Raw genomic sequence first — 24,924 nt, forward strand, 5'->3', positions numbered from 1 at the left:
GAGTCCTTCAAATGCTTACTCGTTTTCTTGATGGCCAGGTATTTGCAGGGGTTTTACAGCCTTGTGTGCTTAAGACAGTAATGTGGCCGGAATGCAACAGAAAAGGAAGAAGATAAAGCCTTGCTGGCTGAGAATGTGCATATCCAAGGTGATGGGAAGCAGCATTTGGGGCACACACATTGTGCCAGCTCTTCCCTTTATCTACAGGGTTGTGCTCTGAGCAGATCCTGTCTCTGATGGGTCCCTTAGCATCTAAACAAGGAGATAAGTGGAAAGAGGGTGGAAATTGCATGGCTGAGCAGCAGAGTGCTGATGGAAGGATCAGTTAGAGAATATATGGCAGGCAAGAGGCAATTCCTGGGCAAATCTTTTACCCATTTAAAACAGATGAGCCCAGACTTCAGAGTAAAGGGGAAAAGACCTCCCCCTCTCCCAAGACGAGAGGGAAAGGAAGCTTTGTTGACAGGGTGTAATTCTACAGCATAAGCAGGGATAGTTTCTAAATATGAGAGAGAACCAGTTCAAACTGGTTTAACAGAAACTTCGTGCATCAAAAAACCTCTAGTGAGGACATTAGAATAAGAGCGTTGCATCCTCAGCAGCAGCTCCCATCTGCAGAGCCACACGGTCCATACGACGACCCCACAGCTCCCCAAAGCATCTGCCTCTGTCTTTAAGCCTCCTCGACTGTGTTGCCAGTGCCCCTTCATTCTCTAATTTTGCAGCCACCTCCAAGGCAGAGAAAAGGCTTGTGTGGAGAGGCTTGGAAGGCAACACTACCAGCTTCAGAATTTGATGACACTCTGCAAAAGGACTGTTTCGGCTTGCTTTGATTTTAATGAAGGCTCTATTGCCTGAAGTCTTCTGATTGAAGGAAAAAACACCCTCTTCTTTCTTTCAAAATATAGCATATGTGTTGGGGGGAGGAGTAGAACTCAGCAAAAAGATCTGGGAAACTGATCCAAATAGATAAAAAACAAGAGCGAGAAGCACTCACATGCGCTTTTTTTTTTTTTTTTTTTGAGTCTTACTGTCAAGTTTCTGCTGCTGGACTGGTGACCCTAGGAGCTGGGTCCGGCTCTGTATAACCCATACAAAACCAAAGGGAAGCAGACCCAGGGCACAGAGGACCCACAAGAGGCTTGAGAGACCAGAGGTCTATTCTCTGTTCTTCTAAACCAGGGGTGTCAAACTCATTTTCACCGAGGGACACATCGGCCTCGCAGTTGCCTTCAAAGGGACGAATGTAATTTTAGGACTGTGTAAATGTAACTACTCCTACTCCTGTTCAAAACGTTGTACCAGCTCTCCCCTGTCTTGCAGGTGGCTATGAGGCTTCAAGAACAGGGCAGTACGGTAATATGGACCATAATATTACCATAGATGGGAAGGGAGGGAACAGGACCTCACATCTTATGGAGCTCATAGAGGCCCAGAGCATCTCACATCTTAGCACCCAACTCCAGCAGTGCACAATGTCCCTGCAGGTTTGACAGCAGTGTCCATGGTAACACCATATGGGATATTAAGATATTGTTGCCCCCTCTTGTGGACATCTCAAAGGAGCTGGTAAACCACACTGGGCAGCTGCTCCGAATAACCCCATAATGAATAAAAAATGCAGCAGTGCAGCCTGGAGCTGGCAGTGGAAATGCAGGCAGGAGGCAGGCAGCAGAGTTCAGGTCTCCTGGTGATGCAGCTGGGGGAGGGAAGGGCTCCCACGATGGATGCCTCTGGGAGAGGGACACTGTCATTTAAAGAAGAGTTTCTGGCTGGGGGAGTCCCAGCAGCTCAAATTCCTGGGCCAGTGCTTTGCTTCAACCAGTCACAAATATTTTTTAACAATCCTGAAGCAGCCGGCATGTGGGTCAGGTGTGTCAGGGCAGAGAACAAAGACACAGACACTTTGTCTGCACCGAGACTTGTGAAAAATTTCCCCTCTTCTTGCCGGAGTGCCTGGCTGGCTCCAGCAGAGCTCCTGGCCTCTGCAGCTCCTGTCAAATGCTTGCTGTCATTCTGTATATCTTCTCATGTAGGCTGGCCCTGGGCAACTTAGTGAAGATGGTAATTAAATGTTGGGTCTGGCCTCTGTGAAATCTCCCAGAGCTGTTACAGGAACCAATGGTGAGTTTCAAAACTCCTGACACAGCTGGAGATGAGGACATCTTGGAGAGGCAACCATTGACTGAGGGCAACAGAAACTGTGTCACACCTTAGGTGGCACCTTGTCCAGGAAACAGTCATTTCCCCGTGACACTGGTCAGCCAAGCTTCCTTGCAAAAAGGTTCCTCCATGCCCTTTTAGATCTCAGACTTGCTCTGCTATAATTTCTATAGCTGACTGTATTTCTCCCTGACTATAAGCTCTTACAGTAATATGCAGTTCTGTGCTTGATGACCAAGAGACAATATTTCCAATTTCTCTCTCCATTTCTTCAAGGAGAAAAAAAAGAGAGTCTGGCAAGTTTTTGTAAGCTGTTTCCCACATGAATACAGCTCTAGCATGCAGTGTTTCCTTACTGCATTCTGGCCTAGCCATGGTACTTCAAATCTGCCTGTGCTGTGTTCAGATGCTCAAAGCATGCTGCAGTAGGAGCAAGTCTTGTCATTCCTAACGCTTGCAGCAAGGGGGGGAAATTACATTCAAGATTTCTCTTTATGTTATGCAGAGCTTGCAGACAACTCCATTCCTCCTTCCCCCAGCTTTAGAGCGCTCTTTTTAACCTAAATGAACTGTTTGACCTCAAAGCCAAAATAATTTCTTCCCTAAGCAATTAATTAGGCTGGAGAGCTGAAGTAACTTATTAGAAAGTATCACATCACAGTGGCTTTTGTGCAGGAGACAATATTCTGGCCTGCCACTGTGGAGCCACCCCTTGTCATATGGGGGCGGCTGCTGTGTTTGTTTGCAGATTTATTTGTTTATTGTGTCACGGGCAAGCCGGAGGCACCCGATATTTAGCTGTGAGCTAACGCTTCCCGCCTCCAGCCCAGCAGCCACACAAAGCCTGCGAGGTCCTCTCCAGCCCGCTGGGATTAACTCGGCCAAAACTTCAGGCAAACCCTCTTTCCTGAACAAGGTGGGTCACAAGCTTTGCTGGCAGGGAAGGGATGAGAAGTCTTCCTTTTGCAGAGGTGGAGGCCACCAGCAGATCAGACCAGGCACTTGCGAACGGGCAGCAGGTTTCCCTGATGGAGAGGCACAGCGGGCAGGAGCACAGCTCTGTAAACCACACAAATCCCCTCAAAAATACTCACCTCGGTGGGTAAAACATTGCCCACACATAACTGCATGTTTCTGGCTGCAGCTGGGGGAATAGCAAGGATTTGCTCACCATCAGGCACAGCCAGTGAAACAAAGCAACCCGGTTCTCATCAAAAAGTGTTTCTTAATCAGCTGGCAGCAAGGCAGTCTTCAATTCTGTGGGTGTTTTGGTTTGTTTGTTTGTTTGTTTGTTTGTTTTTAATGGGGAATTTTCCTTTTGCAGAAAGTTTCAAAATCAGGGCTCCTGTTCCAGTTTGAAAAAAATAAGCAATTTTACAGCTCTGGGATTTCCCAGAGAGCAGAAACCCTTGTTTCTGGTGGGGGTGAGCTGTCCCCCTGGCGGGGCAGCGCAGGGGTGTGAAGGTGGGTGGGGGGCACGGGGGTGCCCAGGGGCACAGGGCTGGTGCGCAGGGCCTTTCCCCAGCTGTCCCAGCCAGAGCTGCTGGCGCAGCCCGAGTGACCCCACACGGCAAAGCCTGGGGAATGCAGATGCCCGGGTACGGGTTACAGGTGCGGGCATGCGTCACGGCTGCTGCCGCGTGGGCCTGGCCCCGGTGCCAGTCTGAGCCTCCCTGGGTCACGTTGTACCAAAATGGTGTCGCTGCTCATGGCCCCCATGCCCCTGTGTGCGGAGCAGCAGCTCCCCTTGCAGGTGAGGGTGCCCGCCGGGTGCCAAGCAGGAGCAGGATCTGGCCCCTTCGCTTGACGCTACATCCCCTCTCACTGTCCCCCCGCTTTTGGGGCTGAAGGAGAGAGAGCTGGCTGGACCTGCAGACTCTGCTAGCACCATGTCTGACACCAGGAGACACAAAGATGTGTGCTTGAAGTGAAAGAGACTGTATTACGTGTAGCCTTTTCACTTTGGAGATGATAAAGAGAAGCAGCCTTGGTGTAAAACAGCACTCTCACGTCAGGGGTTACCCACACTGTGCCAGGACTGGGGACCCCATCGGCTGAGCAGAGCACAGCCCAGCAGAGAGCTGCTCCTGAGGCAGCTCTTCAGGGGACATGGGGGACGACGTAGGTGCAAGTAGCTGGGAATGGCAGGATGGGAGACCTGGTGCAGGTGAGGAGTGGGCGAAGAGAGAGGTGGTAGTGCCAGAGCAAACCACACAGTCCAGAGCAGAGTGAGGGGGAGAATCCTTCCCGCCGTGGAGCAGTGCTTGGAGGTCCAGCTCTGCCAGGTCAGTGACACAGGGGCAGGTTCACCTGGTTCCCATACATATCCATTACCAATTAGCCAAATTTACATTTAGCTAACTTTACATTGCAGTGCCTAAGCAGCGATCACCAGCCTGGAGACATAGCTAAAGCGACTCCTGTTTGAAGAGTAGTGTCTGCTTTTAGTTTCAGACCCAAACCCCAAACCAGTCTAACCAGCTGGAACCCAGTTTCAGGTTACACCCTGCCTTGCTCTCTGGGTGACTTAGTGGGTGATGATCTCACTCCCAGCACTCCCCAGCCATCTCTTCAGGTATCCACACAGCCCGCACCCCCCGCTTCCAGCCCTCCCCAAGCCATGGGACAGCAGCTGAGAGCTCTCTGAGCCACCGCCGTCTGGGCAGATGAAAGGGTGCGAGATAGCAGGCATGGGAACAGCACCTGCCCCCTCCACAGGTCATTGTTTCTCAGACACCACTCCCAAGTCAGATAAGACAAACAACTCCTTTTTATTGCAACTTGTATTATCGGAGCGAGCGCACAAAAAAAAAAAAAAAAAATCAAGATGTTAGGTTTATTGCATAGGCCATGATAGGCTGTGGGAAAAACAAAGAGATGGAAAAAATGATAAGAGATCACAAAAAGTCATGGAGGAATCTGACCAGCCCCAGGGACACGGAGGCAGATGCCCATGACAGGAGAGGCCTGCAGTCAGATTGCCAGCAGGCTCTGGGCAGCAGCTTCTTCCCTCCAAGCCCAGACATCAGCCCAAGGAGGCAGCTCTCCTGGAGCTGCACTTGAGAGGACCTGAGCTGGGCATGGCTTCACCAGAGCCTCCCAGAGACACTCTGCCCTCAGCCCTGAAAGGGTCCTAGCATTTAAACTAAGCTCTGTACATAGGTTTATGCTTCTTACAGACACACACACACACATGTGCACACATGCAAACACACATTCACAGATTTCCTCTCTTCACAGCAGGAGTTCTCCAAGAGCAGCAGGCACTGGGAGTTTGGGGATTGATACCAACCCCACAGCCCACAAGGCATACCAGGCACTTCAGAAATAGCAGCTTCTGCCCCCCAGCAGAAGTCCCCAGTGCCCAGAGGTACAAGCCTGGATGACAGAGATGCAGCAGTACACAATTGGGGAGCACCCACTTCAAATAACCTGCAGAGGAACACACGAGACCTCACTGAGGTGGGGGTGTCACACTCTGCCATGAGGTCAGGGATGAACTGTGGACCTCCTGGGGCTGGGCTCATCCTGCACAGAGAAGGACAGGCCAGCAGGAGCGAGGAAGCCCCAGCGACGTCAGCTGGTGGCACCCAGCCCACTCCTGTGCTGCGTGCTCTGAGGAGAGCACAGTAAAATCAAAGCTGCAGCAAAGGTCCAACTGAGCAGGAGCTAGGTCCTTCCACCCTGCCCTCACCATCAGTGGGAAAAGTAGGAACATCTCCTTTCATTTCATGTGAGAATAAATAGATATTTTGTCAAGGTGTTTGTGGTCAGACTGAACACCGGAAAAGCAACCAGAGCAACTCACAGAGAGAAAACGGTGGACATGTACTCTACATAGGCGGCTGTAACACGGCAGCCAGACAGAAAAAAATCTAGGTTTGCTTTTTTGCTAAAAAGCAATGATAGTGATTAAAGCAAGTATTTCTGTTTCTTTCCCTCTAGAAAACAGGAACCAGTGGAGAGTGTCACAGAGCCCTTGAAACAGGTCTGGACAGTTACGTGAATCACACGGCCCTCAAGAGACTCACCACGACCAGGAGGACTGCTGGGAGGCAGGGCCACCTTCCAGAGGACTGGAGAAAAGAGAGAAAAATACAAGACTGAGTGGAAGAAAGTGGCACTGCAAACAAAAAATTGCTGGCTCTGGTGAGCTTGCACAATTCGACAGCGTGAGTGCTACACAGATCCATTCCTAGGGTCCTTCAGTAAGTTGAGCGGAGTTGTGCTCCACGTTTGAGCAGGGAGAAAGATGTAATTCAGAGTTTAACTGGGTTGTTTGAGGTCAGGAAGAGTTAGGCATCAGAGAGCATCAAAATGCTCCCAGATCTTCACTTTCCAGAGCAGCCATTTAGCCAAGACAATCACAAACACTAGCACTGCCAAATCATGGCTAGATCTTGGCCTGATGCTACAAATATCTTCAAAGAGAAAGAGTCCTTCAGGCACAGGCCCGTGTCTAAAAACAGAACTCCAGAAATTTTGGGGAGTGTCCCAGTGCTGGGCTGGAGAGAGGCTGTAGGTCAGACTGGTTTGGTGGTACTACTGTAGAACAGGTGCTCAGTGTCCTCTGTGGTGGAGAGGGTTGAGTTGGTAGCAGTGGTCGGCTGACGGCGGCGGCTGTTCCTCTTCCTGTTCTTCAGGAAGAAGTAGCCAATGATCACCAGCACCACCATGATGGAGATCCCGAGGAGCACGGCAATCACTACTTCAAAGGCACCTGAGGGGGATACAGGAATGCGTTAGAAGGGCTGCATCATGAGCTCGGATGCAACAGGAGCAGTCAGGAAGAAGCACACCCAAAAGCCACTGCGGGAGCTGTGCTGGCAAAGAGAAGAGGTGGGCAATAGCTGGCCTGATAGCAGGGTAGTCACTGCACAACTGAGCAAAGAAGACAGAAGGCAACCACATGGCATAAGGGTATGCCCAGGGTACAGCCAGCCTGTCTCTCCCTAATTATGGTTCCCATCATTTCCCAGATGCACCACGCCCTCTAAAGGCTATTTGGTGACTTTGGCAGGCTTGGCCATTTGACACTCCTATGAATATCAAGCTCTTCTGCAACGCTGGCCTTGCTTCTTGTGTCAACAGGGAGGCTACCAAGAATTGGTCGCAGAAAACACCTCCTGGTTATGATAATGCTGTCAGAGTGAGCTATGGTGGACAGGCTGAGTGTCGTATAAGTGCTGTGAGCATTTGGTAGAGCCAACTAAACTCCTGCATCATCAGTGGAGACAGTCAAACATGATGCGTTTGAGAGCTGGTGTCAATTTGAAGATTAAATCAATCTCTGGGGTTGAAGAACAGAAATGTGTAATTTCAGGAGTTCTCTACTGAAGAAAGAGGCCTTACAGCTCTGTGGTGAAAGGACACCGACCTTAATGCGATATTCTTCTAAGAACTTCTAATTCAATAGCTTTGGTATTCTTTAGAGTTGTAGGCAGGGTGTATAGGGTCATCAGATTTCCCCACAGCCTAGCACCCAATATTATTCACATACCCACTTGGGCCTTCTTCCTTGCAGAAGTTAGTGGTCCTTACGTGAACCCAGCCCTTAGGAAGAATTTTAATTGACATTTTTTGATGTTGACCAGTGGATCATTCATGCAAGTTGATGGAAGGAAAATCAGGAGCCTCTGACAGGAGCTACTGAGTCATAAAGGAGAAGCTGGACCACAGATGGACAGTGCACAGAAGCATCTTTTGCATCCCACAAATCCCACATTGCTCTCTCAGCTTCAAAAGCAGAGTGGGAGAAAAGGCTATTACTTGCAAGGAAAGACAAAGTATTTTTCAAGACAGAGTAAATGCAACAAGCAAGATCTGTAGGAAAAACTGTTACTCACCTAAGATAGCACTTTGGGACTCAAATGATTCCCATCTCCGGCCAATGGCATCTGCTTCTGAATTGGGAGCAGAGAGGGGGAAAAAGTTTTATAAAGAAGGCTGGGAAAGAGGGATAAGACAGGTTTCTGAGGAGCATATTTCCAGAGCTCCAAAGTGACTGAATGCACACAACCTCCTTCCTGGCAGCCATGGTACTGAATTCTCAGGACAGAGTAGCTGCAGGTGGCTCTTTGGAAAAGCAGCAACCTCTTTTTGCCTCCTAAAAGATATGGTTTGGCATAATTGCTCGCGTTTCAGCTGTTGGCTTCCACAGCAACACCACAGAGTTTTACAGCGTAAACCTTTCCCTCTTGTTTGTTTAAAACTTCTGCCTAATACGTGTCATTGAGGATTTTCTTAATTTCTCCCCTCCCACCTGGGGAGAACTGGAGCCAAGCTAAAAAGTTAGATTCTCTTTAGAGAGGTCACACCATATCTTTGGTTAGTTTGTTATCCTCCTCTGTCCCAAAATGTTTTCCAGCCCTGAGAAATGACAGGCTGCATTGCAGCAAGATGCTGTAGATACACACCGTTCTCTGTGAGCCGTTGGTCACGTTGAAGAACGTGCTGTGAGGCATGGCCAGGGTTTGAGAGCAAAGCTGCTTTGACTGAAAGCTCCCAAGTCACCGCCTCTTTGGGGCCACAGAATTTAATCGGAGTAATTGTCACAGTTTGATCAGTAAAACTCCAGCCCTCACTATGTCTGCTTACTTGTGACACCTGCACATGATTTCATGCACTCTTCCTCTTCTTCAAAGTTGTTGTTGTTGCCACCACAGCCCCCATAGGTGAAGGGGTCACATTTCTCAGAGAATGGGTTATAGTACCAGCGGGGGATACTTTCAGTGCACTGTCCAGTGTCAGGCAAATCCACACAGTGACCTGGCAAAGCAAGGGAGAGGTGCTTTAGCCCAGGCAGTGTGTTCCCAGAACAGCAACATTTTCTGCTCACAACAGAAAAGCACAAGCACCATGGCAGAGCAAATCGATGGCCAGAGCTGTGGCTCTCAGGTCCTCACTGCCCAGTTGCCAGTTGCTCAAATTGGCATTGCCAAGGTGAGCCGCCACCTGCCTATAAACCTGCCTAGCAATGAGGAAAAAGGAACATCAGAACATGTCGTCATGGATTCATCCCCTGCAGAAATGACCTGTCCTCCTCAGGAGGCAGAAGGGAACATGAAGAGCCTGGACACACAGAAACCATGGTTTAGCTCAGATCTCCTCTACAAGCAAGCTGCATTTAAGTTGCCCTGGGATATACTCGTTTAGCCCAGTGATAGTGCCGCTGTCTACACTAGTACAAACAAGGCAAAGGTATGGGATCGAGCACAGGCACATGGTGACTCTTACCGTGCCATTGTTGTGTCCCCCACGCTGCTGTGGTTTGCACTATTTCCAAAAAAGTGCTGCAGGGTTTTGTACAGGCCAGGTACTGTGCCCAACAGGCAACATGCATGAGATTTGCTTGTGTGGAAAAAGTCTGGGCAGGAGAGTGAAAGCCTGCTAGAAACAGCTGTTCTCAAGGCCAGAGAACAGGCCCTTGCTCACTTTTAGTACAGGGACTACCCAGATGCTACACCCCTTTTTGGAATTACAAAGGGAAGCAGTTTTACCATGAAACAACAGACTAAATGAAAGAAACAAAAGCTGATAGATGTCAGCCTAGGTGCTCCAGACAGTACGTACCTTGCTTACGTGTTACATTGATTTTCTGCAGTCTATTGAACTCACGAGCATCTGCAAGAGAAACATTCCATGTTAAAACTTATCTTAGCAGTTGAATACAAAAAAAATGCCTCCCTCCATGAAGAAATGGGCAGACAGGCCTTTCCTGCACATTCCTTTGCTATCACAAGCCAGCAAACCAGAGATGTAAGTTGAGGTTCTTAGATACCTCAAATCTATGAGAGGAACATGGGAAAAATAAAATGTAATAAAGAGAAATTATTCCCAGTTTTCATGCCACAAGTACAGAGACAAAATTAAGAAAAACAAAGGCTGCTTTCTTAGTCTTTTTTTTCATCAAGGAGTATGGGGAAACTGCTATCACTCCAAGGTTTTAAGAAGTGCGAAAAAGCACTAGTGTGGGATGTAAGAGAGGGCAAGAGAGATTAATTTTATGCTTGCAACCTAAAAAGGCAACAAAACACCCACATATAGGAGATTATGGGAATTGTGTCAGAAGAGGGAAGGAGGGAGGGAGAAAGGATTACAGACTTGGGCAGCTCACCACTGCGCATTTACATTAGCCTAACATGAGGATGTTAAGGGGTCTGTGACACTGGACAGACTGGGAAAAGTCATGATTTTGTTTCTCATCTCCCAGCTCTAGGAGAGCGGGTAATGTCATTCAGCGAGAAAAAACATTAGAAGGGGAGAGGAGGACAGGCTCTGAAGTCTTACAGACAGGTGCAGAGAAGAGAGCCAAAGAGTATTTTAGAGGCAGGAAACATCCTGGAAGGAAGATCAGCTCTTGCAGTCAGCAGAGGTCTGGGAGATGGCAGAACCTGCAAATATAATACAGCGGAAAGAGGTAAAGCAGGGTCAGGAGATAAGAACAGAAAGAACGAAAAAGCATTGAGTCAGCACCTGTAACTTACATTGCACTCATCCCTTGGCAGATGTTAAGTTGTCTAAGCCAGAGTTTGAAGTACTTACATTGTTCACAATACTTCTCATCCGATCCATCAGCACAGTCAAGGGTTTCATCACACTCCAGGTAGGCATCAATGCAGCAGCCATCCTTGCATCTGAAGAAGGGGGACTGACATTTCCCATTGCACACTGCATCAGAAACAGGTCAGATAGCTCATTAAAATTCATTCTTTCTCCCTGCCACACAGATGCTCTGTGAAGGACTTAAAAGCTGTTAATAGGGCTGGCAAACATGAAACAAGACAGATTTGTTAAGGTCTGTCTTCAGTGTCACCCTGGATTGAAAAAAAAAAGAAAAAAAATCATTTCCTATTTATAAATGAAACATTGCTCTGGGAACAGCTATGTTTCCTCTCAAAAAAGAAGCACATGGATGGTGGAAGCAAGAACAAGCTACTCAGGAAGAATGTGGGGACATTGCTCAAGCATGGGGATTAAATTAGGAAGGCCAAAGTGAAACCTACATGCTGGGCTGTGAGAGCCAGTGAAGAGTGGTTATTTCCCTCTGCCCCAAGTACTGAGTCCTGTGCCCAGTTCTGAGCTCCCCAGTGCACAAAAGGCATTGCCATACTGGAGTGAATCCAGTAGAGACTCAGCAAGGGGCTGGAGCACAAGACCTAGCTGCAGTTATGAAAAAGATAGAGACAGACTCATTTTGGAGCGGCACAGTAACAGGATGAGAAGCAACAGGCACAAGTTGTAATGAAGGAAAATTATTTGATATAAGGGGAAAAAAAAATAACGAGGACCATCAAACACTGGCACAGGTTGTCCAAAGAGACTGTAAAATCTCCTTCATCAGCTATACCCAAAACTGGACTGGATACAGTCTTGAGCAACCCAATATGACTCAAAGCTGGCCCTGCTTTGAATAGTGGGTTGGACCAGATGACCTCCAGAGGTAATTTCCAACCTGAATTACCCTATGACATGGAAGTGAAAGGGTAAGTAGAGAGATTAATCTCCAGTGCCTCACTTTCCACACTGACTGGGCACTAATCGAGAAGCCACAGGAATGGACATGAGATATTAAGCCTGAGCTCACAGCAGGATTCCACAGTGGCAGAGGAGGCTCACCTGGCCGTTGTCGCCCACCAACAGCACCTGAAGAGACAAGGGGAAAAATAAAATAAATTTACCACCATGACATTTTGTCAGCTCAAGATCAGCTTTATATTGCCTTCCTATCTCACCTAAGAAAGGCATCATTTCTGGAAGCAAGCCCTGCACAGATTAGGGAGCGGAAACACAGGTGTCCACCACCCAGAGACCCCAGATGACGGGTACTCATGTGAAGCAGGCCTGGAGAAGCACAGAGGAACCTCCCATCACTAGCTAGACCATTCCCAAATGTTCTTTCTTTTCCAAAGCTTTTGCCTCCTCCTTAACATGTGCACCACAAAGAGCCTGGCAGAAGTTCAGCCCATTTAGCTGAGGCAGCTCTAAGTCATTCTCAGACTCAGCTAAGAGGGTGCCAAGGGAGAAGATTAATTTCATCTTGGTGATGAAGCACTTCTGGCTCCCCCACAGCACAATGCTACCCTCTGAATTGAGGTTTCAGATGTGGCATGAAGATTTGGTGAGGGTTTCTGCAGTCAGAGACACACCAGGGATGCTGACCGGGGGAACAGTGCTCCAGGAGCTGGGTCAGATAAGTTTGCAGTGTAAGACTAGGACTTCCCATCAATAATTAGCCAAGTCTCCTCAGCTCTCTGGGCTCTAACTGCCTGCCAGCCAAGAAGCTGCAGTACCTGCCCACAGGGTCATCCCAATCCTGTGACAAAGAGGGGGCTGATGTTCGAGCAGACTCACCTCTGACATTCTTGCAGGCGAGTGTACACTCGTCTTCCCGTAAGTAATTATTCTTGTTGGGCTTGCAGCCACCAAAAATGAACTCCTCACACTTCTGAAGGCTTGGGTTGTAAAACCAACGTGGAAAAGATCCCCGACACCAACCAACCTTCTTAGGAGTCAAGCAATGCTCTATCAAGGAAGTTAACATAAAAGGCTCTGGTTAGTTTGCTTTGCCTTTGTGTATACAAAGGAGAAAATTTTCCACAGGGAAGTTTGTCAACAGTGTAGACACATGTCTGAGAGATTTATAAAATATTGAGTGGCATGGAGAAGGTGAGTAGGGAGTCATCATATATATTTTCTTATATGAAAGGCAGGGTCACAAAATCAAATTAGAAGATGTCACATCCATAAAACAAGAGGAGCTGCTTCTCTACATAGCACATAGTAAGGCTGTGAAAGTCCTTGCTTCAGGATGTTGCTGCTATGCAAAGATTACATAAAGTCAAAAGGGGATTAATCCATGGCTATTAAACACAAAGACACCACTTTCTGCTTAAAAAAATCCCCCAGCTGCTAATTCCTCAGGCCCTAGCCATGCATAGTAGGGATTTACTGATAGCATGTCATGTTCTTGTACTCCTTCCGAAGTATCAACCTCTGGACACTGTTGGGTGCAGTGTACTAGATTTTGGCCAGACCATTAAAGTCATCTGACATGGCTGTTCTTATATTTTCATGGTACCTGTGATAGCAGGAGAAATTCCCTGCTTTGCTACTAGTCAATCATTTGTCCAAGAATTCCTCACTCCTAAGGCATTTGTAATGCTGAATATTTTGATCATTAAACATGACCATTAAAGTAAAACATATAAATAAAGCCAGGGACACTTTGGATGTCATGCAGATGGCTCCACCTGTCCTGTGGCTTAAGGGAATTAGGGCCTTCACAGCAAATCCATGGAGTCAACAAGATCTTTCAGGTTCTCCTGTCGTACATCCACAGTTGCACCCCAAGCTTCAGCCACTCTGGTGTCACCCAGCAGAGGGCAATGACATGCAGTGAGGATGGGTTTATTGCAGGCCACCTCTTCTGCAAAAGGATGCAAAAACCCTAAAATAGACCGCTATGAATGCGAAGACCTTCCACTACTGGTCAGGTGCAGGCTTTTACTGGGAAAAGTTGACATGCAAGTCTGGTCTCTTGGTTGTGCTCTTTTCCCATCCACCCCTCTGAGAAGAGCATCAGCAATGCCAGAGCAGCACCCAGGCTGGGGGGCTCCAGCTAGATGTCCGTGGGCTCAGGCTCACCTTCAGTCTGCTCAGAATTCAGCACCATGATGGTGATGTTGGTGAAGTCTTGCTGTTGTGCGGTGTCCGTGACAGTAAGTTGAAAGACGTAAGTCCCTGCCTGTAGGTTGGAGATTTCTACCTGGTCTTCATTGTGCTTCTGAGAATGCAAAAGAAAGGGTTATGCAGAAGAAGGTACATTTAATGAGGGAGTGACTGAAGCCATGCAAGGCCCATGTTCCTGCATTAGGAAGAAAGGAGCTTGGCTGGAAATACACAAGCAGAAGTCTCAGGATGTCTCAGTGCTATACAGTCTCCTCAAATCCATGGGCTGGTACGCAGCTGGAATTGCTGAGAGAAGGAATACCACAAGCCTAACGAAATCTTTCATATTTTGTGACATTATGAATGTACAAATGAAGATAAAAATCTTTGGAGATAAAACCTGCACGTTCTATTTTACTTTTTAAAAAATAAAATTCATTATTAGTCATTTACTTAGCACATAGGGAATAAGCTAGGTATATTTAAGAACTAGATACTCGTTCATTTTGAATACGACAGGTATATTTAGTTTTAGAGATGAAACAAGTGCCTATTTATTTGTCTGCTGAGAGGTTTCTAAAAGAGAGTGAATTATTTCGTCAGAGAAGAAAGCTGTGATATTATTAACACAAAATTTTCCCCTCTATTTGTTAACAACACTGGGCCTCCATTTGCATGCTATCTGGCTTTTTCGTTAGGCTTCAAGAGAGCACAGTGCTGCCATATATCATCCTAATGTAGTTAACACAGCATAATATTAGAGAATATAGTTTTTTTATTTTTTCTTTTTTTCCCCCTGAAAGTTGCTTTGGTTGGGCTAGGGAGATGGGGAAAGGAAATGAGCCTTTCCAGAATTCCACAGCCGCCTCAGCATGCTAGAGCTAGTCATTGCCGGTCTTCGAAATCAGCTGTAGGCCTGATGCACTCATTTGCTAATTCTTCCAAAAGGTGCCACAAAAACTCCATGTGAGCTCCAAGGCTTTCTGGAGCATTTTGCAGAAGTTTAACAGTAATCATTTGCTCTTCTAATGCCACAATTTGTATTTAACGTCTAAGATAGGCAGCGTTCACACCCCAGAGATCTTGGAGACAGTCAGGAGACGTGACTTCTGCTCCAACTCAGATAAAATGGGAGGAGGAACCTATGCCCTAAAGAGAGGCAAAATCCAGGAAAAAGCCCAGGAGAACAGAAGCAGAGCCTAAGACTGGATTATTCAGAGCCAGAGAAGCAGCAGTGAAGTGGAGCTTGGCAAAACTAGGGGCAGGCCCCTGACTGCACTACGGCAGCCTGGGAGCAGAGGAAGCTCTTGCACCGAAGCTGCTGCCCTCTGGGTGCTCCCACCCAGGCAGATCAGGTGTTGCTCAGGAAGCTCTGAGATGGCATCCTGGTGCAGGGAACCCGAGACCTGATGTGGCCAAGAAATACCACGTTCCAGTAGTGTGGGAGTGTTGGGGGGCAACCGCAAGGAGTGCTCCATGGCTTTTGGGAACAGGCTCGCGGGTGAACTGGCTCAAGGAGGGAAGGACAAGGTGACGTCTAAGCCAGTGGCTGCAAGAGCCCAACCTAGTGCAGACCACAGGTGACACTGAGCAAGCTGCTTGCTTCCTGCAGCTCCCTACCTTCATCTCCACAGAGGGGTCGCCAAGGACTTGTTCCCATTTGTAGCTGACTATCCCTCGGTCATCTGTGCTCTCTGTCCCTCTCAGCATCACTGGCTCCCCTGGCTGTACCCTCATGTCCATGCCAGTGCGGGCTATTGGAGGATGGTCATCTGCAGAAGAAAAGCAGAATAAGGCTTGGTTAAGAGACTGAACAGTCCAGTCCTTGTCATTATTACAGGCAGACAAGGGAGGGGGATTCTTCCATGTTACATCAATACAGACTTCAACCACTAAAAGGACAAACACTTTCATACAGCTGTGCTTCTTGCAGCCTGAGCAAGCAACAGGCAATCAATACTGTTACTACTGCCTTCACTAATTTGGTAACTCCACAACCCACTCAGACAGTGCCAGTTGGCTCCCCAGCCACTTCTGGCCACAGGAGCCACCATAAGAGGGTGTCCCTGTGGCTACAGGCCTTGTGCTCCTGGCTGTTGGGCCACATCCTCAAAAAATAGCATAGAGAAATCTCCACCCTTCACTTAGGGAGCTGCCCTGATGTGGGTGTTGAAGAATGTGGAACTGACTCTCATCATTCCTACCACGATCTCTAAGCACTATGTTAGCATATTGAACCAGAGCTATGCAACACGGGATTTGGATGGGAAACATCCCTCTTCCATCTCATCTTCCACCCCACACTCTGACACATGTGCCTTAATAAATGCACACAAATGCCATTCATGAGATCATTATTTTTGTGCCATTCCAATGATTAGCTTACTGGCAGTCTCCACCAGCCATTAAACACTTTTCCAGTCTGTAAGCATACGAGATGAAAACTGATCCCTGCCCATGCCAGCAAGAACAGCCTATACAATCATAGACTATCTTAAGTTGGAAAGGACCCACAGAGATCGTCGAGTCCAACTCCCTGCTCCTCGCAGGACTACTTAAAACTAAACCATATGACTAAGAGCATCGTCCAGATGCTCCTTGAACTCTGTCAGGTTTGCTGCCGTGACCACTTCCCTGGAGAGCCTGTTCCAGGGACCAACCACCCTCTCAGTGAAGAACCTTTTCCTAATGCCCAATCTGAACTTCCCCTGATGCTTCATGACTCATTGAGCCTCACTTACAACTCCTTTTGGCCTGAATGTCTCTGATCGCAGGCTTTCCTGCACAGCTCAGCCCATAAAACTCCACCTGGTAGTGTCTGTACAAAGTCCAAGACTCAATGTTCAAGTTCAACCTGAGTCTTTTGTAAAGGCATTGATTGTCATTTATAAGCTAGATATAAATCAGCCTACCATTATGCCGTTATATTGCCTGTGACTGAAGGGGATTGGTGCCCAAACCCTTTGGAAAACTACTCCATCAGCTAATTCTTTCTGTTGTAGACATGCTCCTAATATCCTGTTTGTTTCTGGATTCAGGTCCCAGCTGCTCACTCTTGCTAGACCCTGCTGAAGGGACCTTAATATGAAGTATATATACAAACAAACCTGACATTTAAAATACACTAGTTTTTATTTCTTTCATCACTAAATTCAGTAGGATGGAGTGCTTCGCAACATGTATCCCAGATCGGTTACCACACATCCACCCAGAATCTTCTATTTGCTAGTACCTTCTACCAAATGAAGACACATTCATTCTATCCTGTTCTTACAAATGTTGCTGCTACTGGAAAGTTGCAGGTGAAATAAACCTTCCCTTGTTAATACATTTGAGCATTGTGCTCAGCCTGTTCAGCTGCAGAACTGGGGAGGGTATGTGCGTACCAGCCCTCCGAGCTCCCCAGCTGCAGCCCTGCACCTCACCTCCCACAGCACCGGGCTGACCGGGCTGCAGTTCTCCTGTATGAGAAGAGGTCAGCCACTTCCAACTTGTGCAGCTTCAGAGCTTCTGGTTACATTTATCGCACCAGCCTGTGTGCTCTCTGCAGTGTGTCACTGATTTTATCTTTTATTCCATCTTTTCATGTAAGTATTAGGTGGGAACAGTACAGGATCAAGCTCGTATTGTTGAGCTTGATCCAACCACCCAAATAGGCAAAGGATACCCAGCTGGACTGAAAGAGGCCAGGAAGACAACGCCTGCATCACAAGCAGAGACGCCCACCCTGGTGTCCTTTCGGTTTTGGGTAAGGCGTAGCTCCCTCCTGCTCCTTCCTAAGGGCTGCATCTCAGGGTGATGGTTCCCGTCTCAATCAGGCACAAAGACACCAAGCAGGGCCAAGAGAGCCTGGAGCAGGGCCAGTAGAACAAATAAAGGAGTTTGGCTCTATTTTGAAGCTGTCTTGCCATAAGAACGTTCATAGGTGAAAGCGATGGCTGGAGCTGGCAGCACCTTTGAATCCAAACAAGGAAAACCAGCCTCACAACCACCTTGTACACAACACTAGAAGCCCTGGAAAGAGGGCACATTCCTGCTGTTCCTCCCAGGCAAACACCATACCCTGCCAGGGAGAAGTGCAGCCTGCTCCCTGCTCCCTCCTGCCAGGCTGAGCTCAGCAGGTGGATGCGATTGCACAAGGCAAAGACCAGTTCTTCAGCACCGCAGAGGATGGTCATTAACTCACAACAACTCCAAATCACATTTTCCTTGTCATTTTTAACCATGTACACTTAAAAAAAAAAAAAAAAAAAAAAATTGCAGGCCACGTATTTCTCCACAAGAAAATTCAGTTACTTTGGGTTGTGGATTGCACAGTGAAGTAAAACGTTGGTTCCGATCAATGGGTCAGCAACCTTTCCAGATCCAGTCTCCAATTAGCAAAATTCCCTGACCCTCTTCATCTTCAGGAAAATTAGAGTATTTGCTTATGTGCAGCGACTGCCAAGTGACTCCCGCTAGAAATGATCCTTCATTTTCAAGTCTCTCCTTTTTCTCCTTAGGACGTCTGAAAGCTCAGTGACTTTGGAGCACTCCTGCCACACTGACTAGACGAAGCCTTCAGTGGCAACGTGGTTGTTCACTACCTGAGCTTCATAACCGAGTGATGCCTGAGTCAGAGTAAGTATCAACAAACTGCTTCTAGAAGGGAGATTCTCCACTCGGTTTGCTTTGCTCTGCAAGTCTGTTTGAAAAATGAAAGTTACCTTTGCTATAATGCCCTTTTGACTATTGAAAGCTCCTGCTCTAAAACTTCATAATTAACAGCAAGATTAAAGCTTTATGATGCTGTTCTGTGTCGTGCTCTTTACTGTGGAACACGTTCTCTTGGAGCCACATCATTAAGTGACAACTTCAGCTTCCATTTATAAAATACATCGGAAGGTGAAATATATTTTCTTTGTGATCCTGGGGAAAAGCTTCACAGTGTAAATCCAAAATGCTTAAAACCAAATTTATTTGGCTCACAGTACAGTCATGCCTCAGTCCTGGCTTTTTGCTTTTAAAAAAAAATCATGTCATTTTAAGGGTTATGCAGTCAGTGGTTTGTCTGGCTTCACCTCTAACAATGAGTAATCTTGAACCGAAGTTGATGAGGGAGCAGGAATCTAAAAGATAGTAAATTCCTACAAGGGTTGCAGAAGTAAGCATCTAGGTGGGGGGAGAGACCCCACTAGGGACCTCACCATCTGAACATGCCGGCGCCAGTGAAATCCCATAGCAGAAAGTGCTTGCAAACCTCCCAGTTTGGGGATTTGTCTTTTGGAGCTCAGATATCAGCTCTTGCCCTCGAGACACAAATTCACAGAAAACCAGATTTCCTCCATTCCAGCGCTCATACAGATACACCCTGAGTACCTGAGACTATAAAGCAACACTTGAAAATACCTCAGAAGGATTTGGGGTTGCCACTAGAAAGAGCTGGAAAACTTTGTCATGGTCACCAAGGGGCTCTTACAGCCACTGTTGTCTGACATCCAGGAGCAGCTCACAAACAAGAGGAGTGCGGCTTGTGCAGGGGTCACTGAGGCACTGCGAAGGGAAGGACCTCCCTGGGGACAAAAGCCACTGCTCAAAGCCACTGGGCAGGCCAGTAGCAGAGACAGGAGCAGAAATGAGGCCACCATGAGACATACAGCCTTCGCAACCTGGGAGATATCAGGCTCCAGAACCCAGCTGAGCCTGCCCGCTGCCAAAGCAGAGCTTTAGCTCTGCTCATCTCTCCCTGCAAACACTAAAGCTCTGCTCTTGCCTTGCTTCCAGGGAAGTCATTCAAATGTGAGGGTTTATTCGAACCTTGCCCATCAACACTAGAAAACTCTCCATTGTAACGAGCAAAGGTAATGAAGGATGCTGCTGCTGCCACAATGTGATTTGCCTGAGGAGGGGGGGAAGGGGGAAAGGAACAAAGCAATGCGATATAGTGCCTGGAGAAAGAGAAGTACAGGCTCTTTCTGTAGGGATTCATCCCAGGTGAGCAGCAAATACAATCATGATAAAGCCATATAGCTTTCTGACAACTCATGCAGAGCTAAGCAGCTCTCAGCAGTAATTTCTAGAGGTTTCTATAGTGGCTTGTAAGACGGGCACACAGCAGGTCAACTTAACCTCTCGAAAACAATACAGCACGACTGAACGGATTATATTTTCAGAATCATGCAATCTGGTGCTGCCGCCAGCTTCCTTCCATCCTTCCTCAGGGTGTGGAAAACCAGTCCGCTTTGCTTTAGCGGGCAGAGGGGAAGACTCTGCCGTGGGTCTTTGTGCCATTTTAGTAAAGATTAATTTGTTCCTCCAGTCTCCTTAAATAGCTCCAACGACAAGACACGAGGTAGCCACGACATGTGGCACTTCAGTAAATTCTGCGTGACAAACAGTAATTCCACAGCAAGAGGAGTGGAAGCCTCTCATCACCTGCGCTGAGCAGGGAGCTGGGCTGGTTGGTCTCCAAGGGCCCTTCCAGTGTGCATCAGCCTCTGAATTGTGGTGTGGGCACGGAATGTGCAACTCCCTCTCTCCTGGCCTGAGCTGGGCACTGGAGGACGAGCAGCTGGCTCTGGGCTGAGCAGCGTCAGCCAAAGGGACACCACTGACTGGACCTGACTCAGCCCCAGATGGGATTACCAGTACCGCTCATTTTAAGTGCACTGTGCCCACCGAATTGAAAGCAGAGCTGGACCAAACATTTGAAGAGGGGTGAGCTTCAAACCGAAGTTTTAACCTGCAAATCTCTCTCTACGGTGGAGCAGGAGAAGACACATCCCGAGCCCTCTGGTTCCCCAGCGCTTGCCGTCTCCCATTCACAAGCCCTGAATTCAACAGGAGGAGGAGTGTGTCCCTGAGCATTTCACAACCACCACAAAAGCTTCAGTTCAAGAAATGGACAAAGGTTCAGGGAGGTTATTTTCCAGTTTCACACCCAGAACTGGTTTGCCTAGACCAGAATAAACTCGGGGTAGTTACTTAAACACTGAGCTCCATTATTACCAATAAAGTGCCTGGTGAGCCTGCCCCTCCCGAATGAGCCAGGCAGAAAACTCGCACCAAAGTTCAGGCTGGGGAATCATTTAAGAGGATAGTGCCTTTTAACAATAACATCAGAGACTTTGGGCTGTATGTCAGGTGGAAGAGGCGAGAGACAGAGCCACACTGTTGTCAACAACTTATAAAGGACTCAGAAATGCTTATTCTCCAAAATACTGAAAATATACTCAGATGACGTGCAGAAGCTAGATTTCAGCTGTATTCATTTGTGCCTGTACCCACAGGTTTTTCTGAAGTCATAACAGGGAAAGAGTGGCTGCAGTGGGTCAGAGCAAGGCTGCCTCTGCCCCTGTGTTCAGTTGCCAACAGTCTCGCTGTGGATGCTCAGGCAACAGCAAGAACAGGGCAAGCATACACAGTGCTTCCCCTGTAATACTCTCCCAGCTTTCAGCTGCTTCCATCAGGCTCCAGAAACACTCCAAGATTAAATTTGCCCACTCAGCAGCCCCTAGCAGTGCTGTCTCTTTCAAGTGTTATCTAGTCTCCTCCTGAATATATATAAACCTCTTAATTCAACAGGTCTGCTCCCTGTAGCAGTGGTGTGTGTCTTGCAACATGTGGGGTTTTTGTTTAATGTCACCCGCTGGAATCACTAAATATACACTTCACTATTCACTAGAAAAAAACGTGCTTTTAATCCTCATTATTGCACAGGATGTCTGAAGATTGCCACATGGGCATACCCTAAGGGCTCCTAGGACACCTGACAGCAGCACATAAAGGAAAGGGATGGATGATAAAGCAGCGTATAAGGTTCCTGTAGAGCCAGTCTCAGGGGACTGACAATAATAACCTGGGCTCCAGAGCAGCCACATTTTAACAGCAATAAAGCACAACAGCAGGAAGACAAGATAGTTTCGTTTCCAGCGCAAAACCCGGGCCAGGATTTTTTGGGAGGAAAACCTGACATGCCAGAAACAGCTTCCTTAACCCTTATTTCACCTGGCATCCTCAAAAGTTCCAGAAGCAAAAATGCTGTAAAGCTTCCTCATGCTGCTAGGTGGACATGCTCAGTGCCCAGCGGCTCCTCCACCTGGCCTCCTGCACCTTCACACCCTTCCCCTCTCCCCCTCACTGGCAGCCAGGCACCCACCTTCCCGGCCAGCCAGGCCCATCCTCCTGCATGGACCCCCTTCCAGCATCACAGCTGGAGGGGCTTGGGCTTTTATTTTGGATTTTTTTTTGTTGTTTGGATCTGAACGAAAAATCGAGATCTGCATTCTCATGTGTCTCATCAGCTGCTTTGGGGAGGGGGGCCCAGCTCAGATGGTCAGATTTAGCCCTTGTTATTATTTGCTTTTTCTCCAGTAAAATTTTCACTCTGCATTAACAAGTAGTAATAGTCTTTTGTCTGTTTTCCTGCCAGTCCTCCAATGTCATTCAAGGTGATTCAGAAAGCTTTTGGTACCAATCAAAGACAGTGCTTAAAAAATTCAAGCGAGGAGGGAACCGCATTTCCCATGGAAGCACTGCATGAACATTGCAGCCAGATCCAAACACAAAGCAGGAAACTTCCCAGTGTCTGTCTCTACATCTGGAGACTCTCCTGGCACCCTGGCCCTCTGAGAGTGCAAACAAAGGGCGTAGAAGGGACCGAGCCCTTCCTACACCTGCATATCGGTGTCTGGGATGCTCCAGCTGGGTGCCATGGAGTGGCAAATGCAGCACTGCTGGTGGCACAGAGAGCTCAGTGACCCAGGGGTGCTTCCTAGAGACCTGCACACATGCGATGCCAGAACCTGCGAACAGCCCAGGGAGGAGGGGGGCTGCAGTCTCCTTGTATGGGGCACTGGTCCATAGAGGTTAAGAGACTGAATTGCTCAACGGTACATTGTATTTTAATGTAATCTTGTGAAATCAGGATGTACTGGAGATGATGTACTCCCTTTTCCTCCTACAACAATGTGTGTAGGAGTTCAGACAGCTGCCAGCATGCAGATGTGGCCTTCAGTTCCTCGCTAACTGCAGCTCCCGTGGAAAGGATTTTGAGCCTGGAATGGAGACACAGGAGAACTACAGCAACAGTGAGATATTTACCAGAAGGCCCTAAAATGGGGTGGGAAGTGACAAGCAGAGACCAAGGACAGGAGAACCACTCTGCCACATTGCTGCTCAAACCAGCAACATCCAAAGACTGCTCCAGAGGAGCCGTATCCTCCTCCGAAACCTCCACACTGCTGCTGGATGGACGAAAGTGGTCAGTGTGGGGCTTGGTGCCATTTCACTCCTCGAGCACCTACAAGCCTCACGGGCTGGCACATCTCAGCAGAAGATCTAAGACCTATTCAGCTCATGTGGTACGCCTAAGCCCACCTGGCTGCTCCCCTTGTCGCCTTTGCCGATCCTTTCCATCCCTGCCACGGGTGGGCTGAGAGGGGGCATGAGTAGTATGATCTGTATAGATATCCCCTAACAGCTCTGCCCATGCATTAACGTATAATAAACTAGTTATGGTTGCTAAAGACCCAGCCAGGCTAGAGATGTCCTGCCCCCATTAGGCTTCCTCCAAAACACGGAAGAAGGAGACAAAAGGAAGAACTGCCATGTTTTCAGTGTTTCTGAGCACACTGCCTTTGTAGATGGCAGAGTGTGTGGCAAGCAGCCAGCTCCAGATTAGTTTGTTTGTTTGTTTGTTTTGCAGCTGGTTTTCTGCATCCAGGTGCAATCTTTCAGATCAGGGAACCAGGGACTGGGGAAGAGAAACCAACCTCCAGAAGGGGAGTTTTCTAATCAGCCCCCCCGCAGCTTCTCCCTCTCCCTCCCTCAGCAGCAAGGACCAGCCCCAACAAGCAGAACGATCCTGAGACACCTCACCATCCAGGCTGCTGCTCACAAGATTCAGGCTGTGACAAAATGAAAGGTAAGTGGATTGCGTCCTGCCTCCAGCCCCTGAGCAATTAAGAGATTAATGCAGCCCTTTAAAACACGATGATGTGTAGATTTTTAGAGGATTTCACTTTCCAACCTCAAAGGCCTGGGGGGAGGGAGAAGAAAAACAATACCTTTTTCTCTCTGTTGTCAAGTATCAAAAACTCAGGCTGTATTTGGTAAACACTTGCTCCACCCACTTCAAATAGGTTAAAGAACGATTCCCTTTCCGTGTACTGAGAGGTAAACTGAGGCACAGATCTTAAGCAAGTTCATCGAAGTTAGAGAAAACCTTTGTGGTAGAGGTGCATATAGAAACCCCATATTTAACACTGCTTTATCCTGACCATTCTGCACCACAGCTGCAGCAGCTGGCTCTAGTGGCCATTAGTGCTCTTCCAGCCCTGGTTTGCGCAGATCCATTATGGGCGCCTTACCACTAGATCCATGATTCTGCATTGCCAGGTAGGAATCGTACACGTCCTTCCTCAAGAAGTTGAGAAAGCCGATCTTCCTGGCAAACCTGCAGACAAAAGCCTGCTCGTAGAGGCAGTTGAGGAGAAAGCAGCCCTCGATGTGGTCTTCCTCTGTGCCCGGGACCAGCTCCACAAGAGCCAGGTTACAAGCGGGGTCCTTGCAGCAGGCTCTCATGCAGTCCCTGCTCCGACGGACCGTGGGGGATGACAAGAAGGTGGCTCCGTTCTGGACAGAGGCGTCTGTATCCAGCACCAAATCCGGCACCCCTGCTGTAAAGTCCTCCAGGCACGTTTCACCGAAGGGTTTTTCCTTCTGCCCTTCGCCAAAGTCCACCACCAGCGCCAAGGACACACAGAGCACAAACCATAGACCTGGACTCTCTTTGGCCATCTTGGTGCCCCGATCCTCGCTGCCTTAAGACCTTACTCCTTTCCTAAAGGAAGGGAGAAGATAGATGAAGCTAAGAGGGATGGTGTCCAGGTGCGTGCCACCCCTGGGGCAAGTAGGGACCTGGAGTACGACCTTAGCCATGCTCTGGATCCCCGTTCGCCCCAGGGGTGGCCAGTGTGTCCCCCCACCCTGCAACTCATCCCCAAGCATGCGCGCTCAGCCTCTCACCTGGGCAGTCTCCGGTGAAACTGATGCTGGGAACGGGGTATCCCCCTCGTCCCCCACCCCGGTGCCTTCACCCCTCAGGTGTGC

General features: G+C 48.2%; 1 protein-coding gene across 1 annotated transcript; it reads right to left on the reverse strand.

The window, feature by feature from the left end:
• Positions 1-5,759: 5,759 nt before the first annotated feature.
• On the reverse strand, positions 5,760-24,924 carry SPINT1 (serine peptidase inhibitor, Kunitz type 1). Its single transcript, XM_065636082.1, has 11 exons — positions 24,841-24,924; positions 24,183-24,655; positions 15,454-15,605; positions 13,810-13,948; positions 12,517-12,687; positions 11,782-11,808; positions 10,708-10,833; positions 9,736-9,786; positions 8,761-8,931; positions 8,010-8,066; positions 5,760-6,883 (listed from the first exon to the last, which is right to left on the reverse strand). The coding sequence occupies exons 2-11, from the start codon at positions 24,610-24,612 to the stop codon at positions 6,687-6,689; spliced, it is 1,521 nt and encodes a 506-aa protein (XP_065492154.1). The 5' UTR covers positions 24,613-24,655; positions 24,841-24,924; the 3' UTR covers positions 5,760-6,686.

This window comes from Caloenas nicobarica, chromosome 5 (genome assembly GCF_036013445.1).
Source record: "Caloenas nicobarica isolate bCalNic1 chromosome 5, bCalNic1.hap1, whole genome shotgun sequence".
Lineage (NCBI taxonomy): Eukaryota > Metazoa > Chordata > Aves > Columbiformes > Columbidae > Caloenas > Caloenas nicobarica.

What these genes read in the sequence shown, in the direction of transcription:
- SPINT1 (XM_065636082.1), bottom strand. Translation starts at nt 24,612, where the DNA reads ATGGCCAAAGAGAGTCCAGGTCTATGGTTTGTGCTCTGTGTGTCCTTG. An exon ending in GAATTCTGAGCAGACTGAAG is followed by an intron (nt 12,688 to 13,809) that starts GTGAGCCTGAGC and finishes CTTCCTTGATAG; the next exon opens with AGCATTGCTTGACTCCTAAG. An exon ending in CGCCTGCAAGAATGTCAGAG is followed by an intron (nt 11,809 to 12,516) that starts GTGAGTCTGCTC and finishes TTGTCTCTTCAG; the next exon opens with GTGCTGTTGGTGGGCGACAA.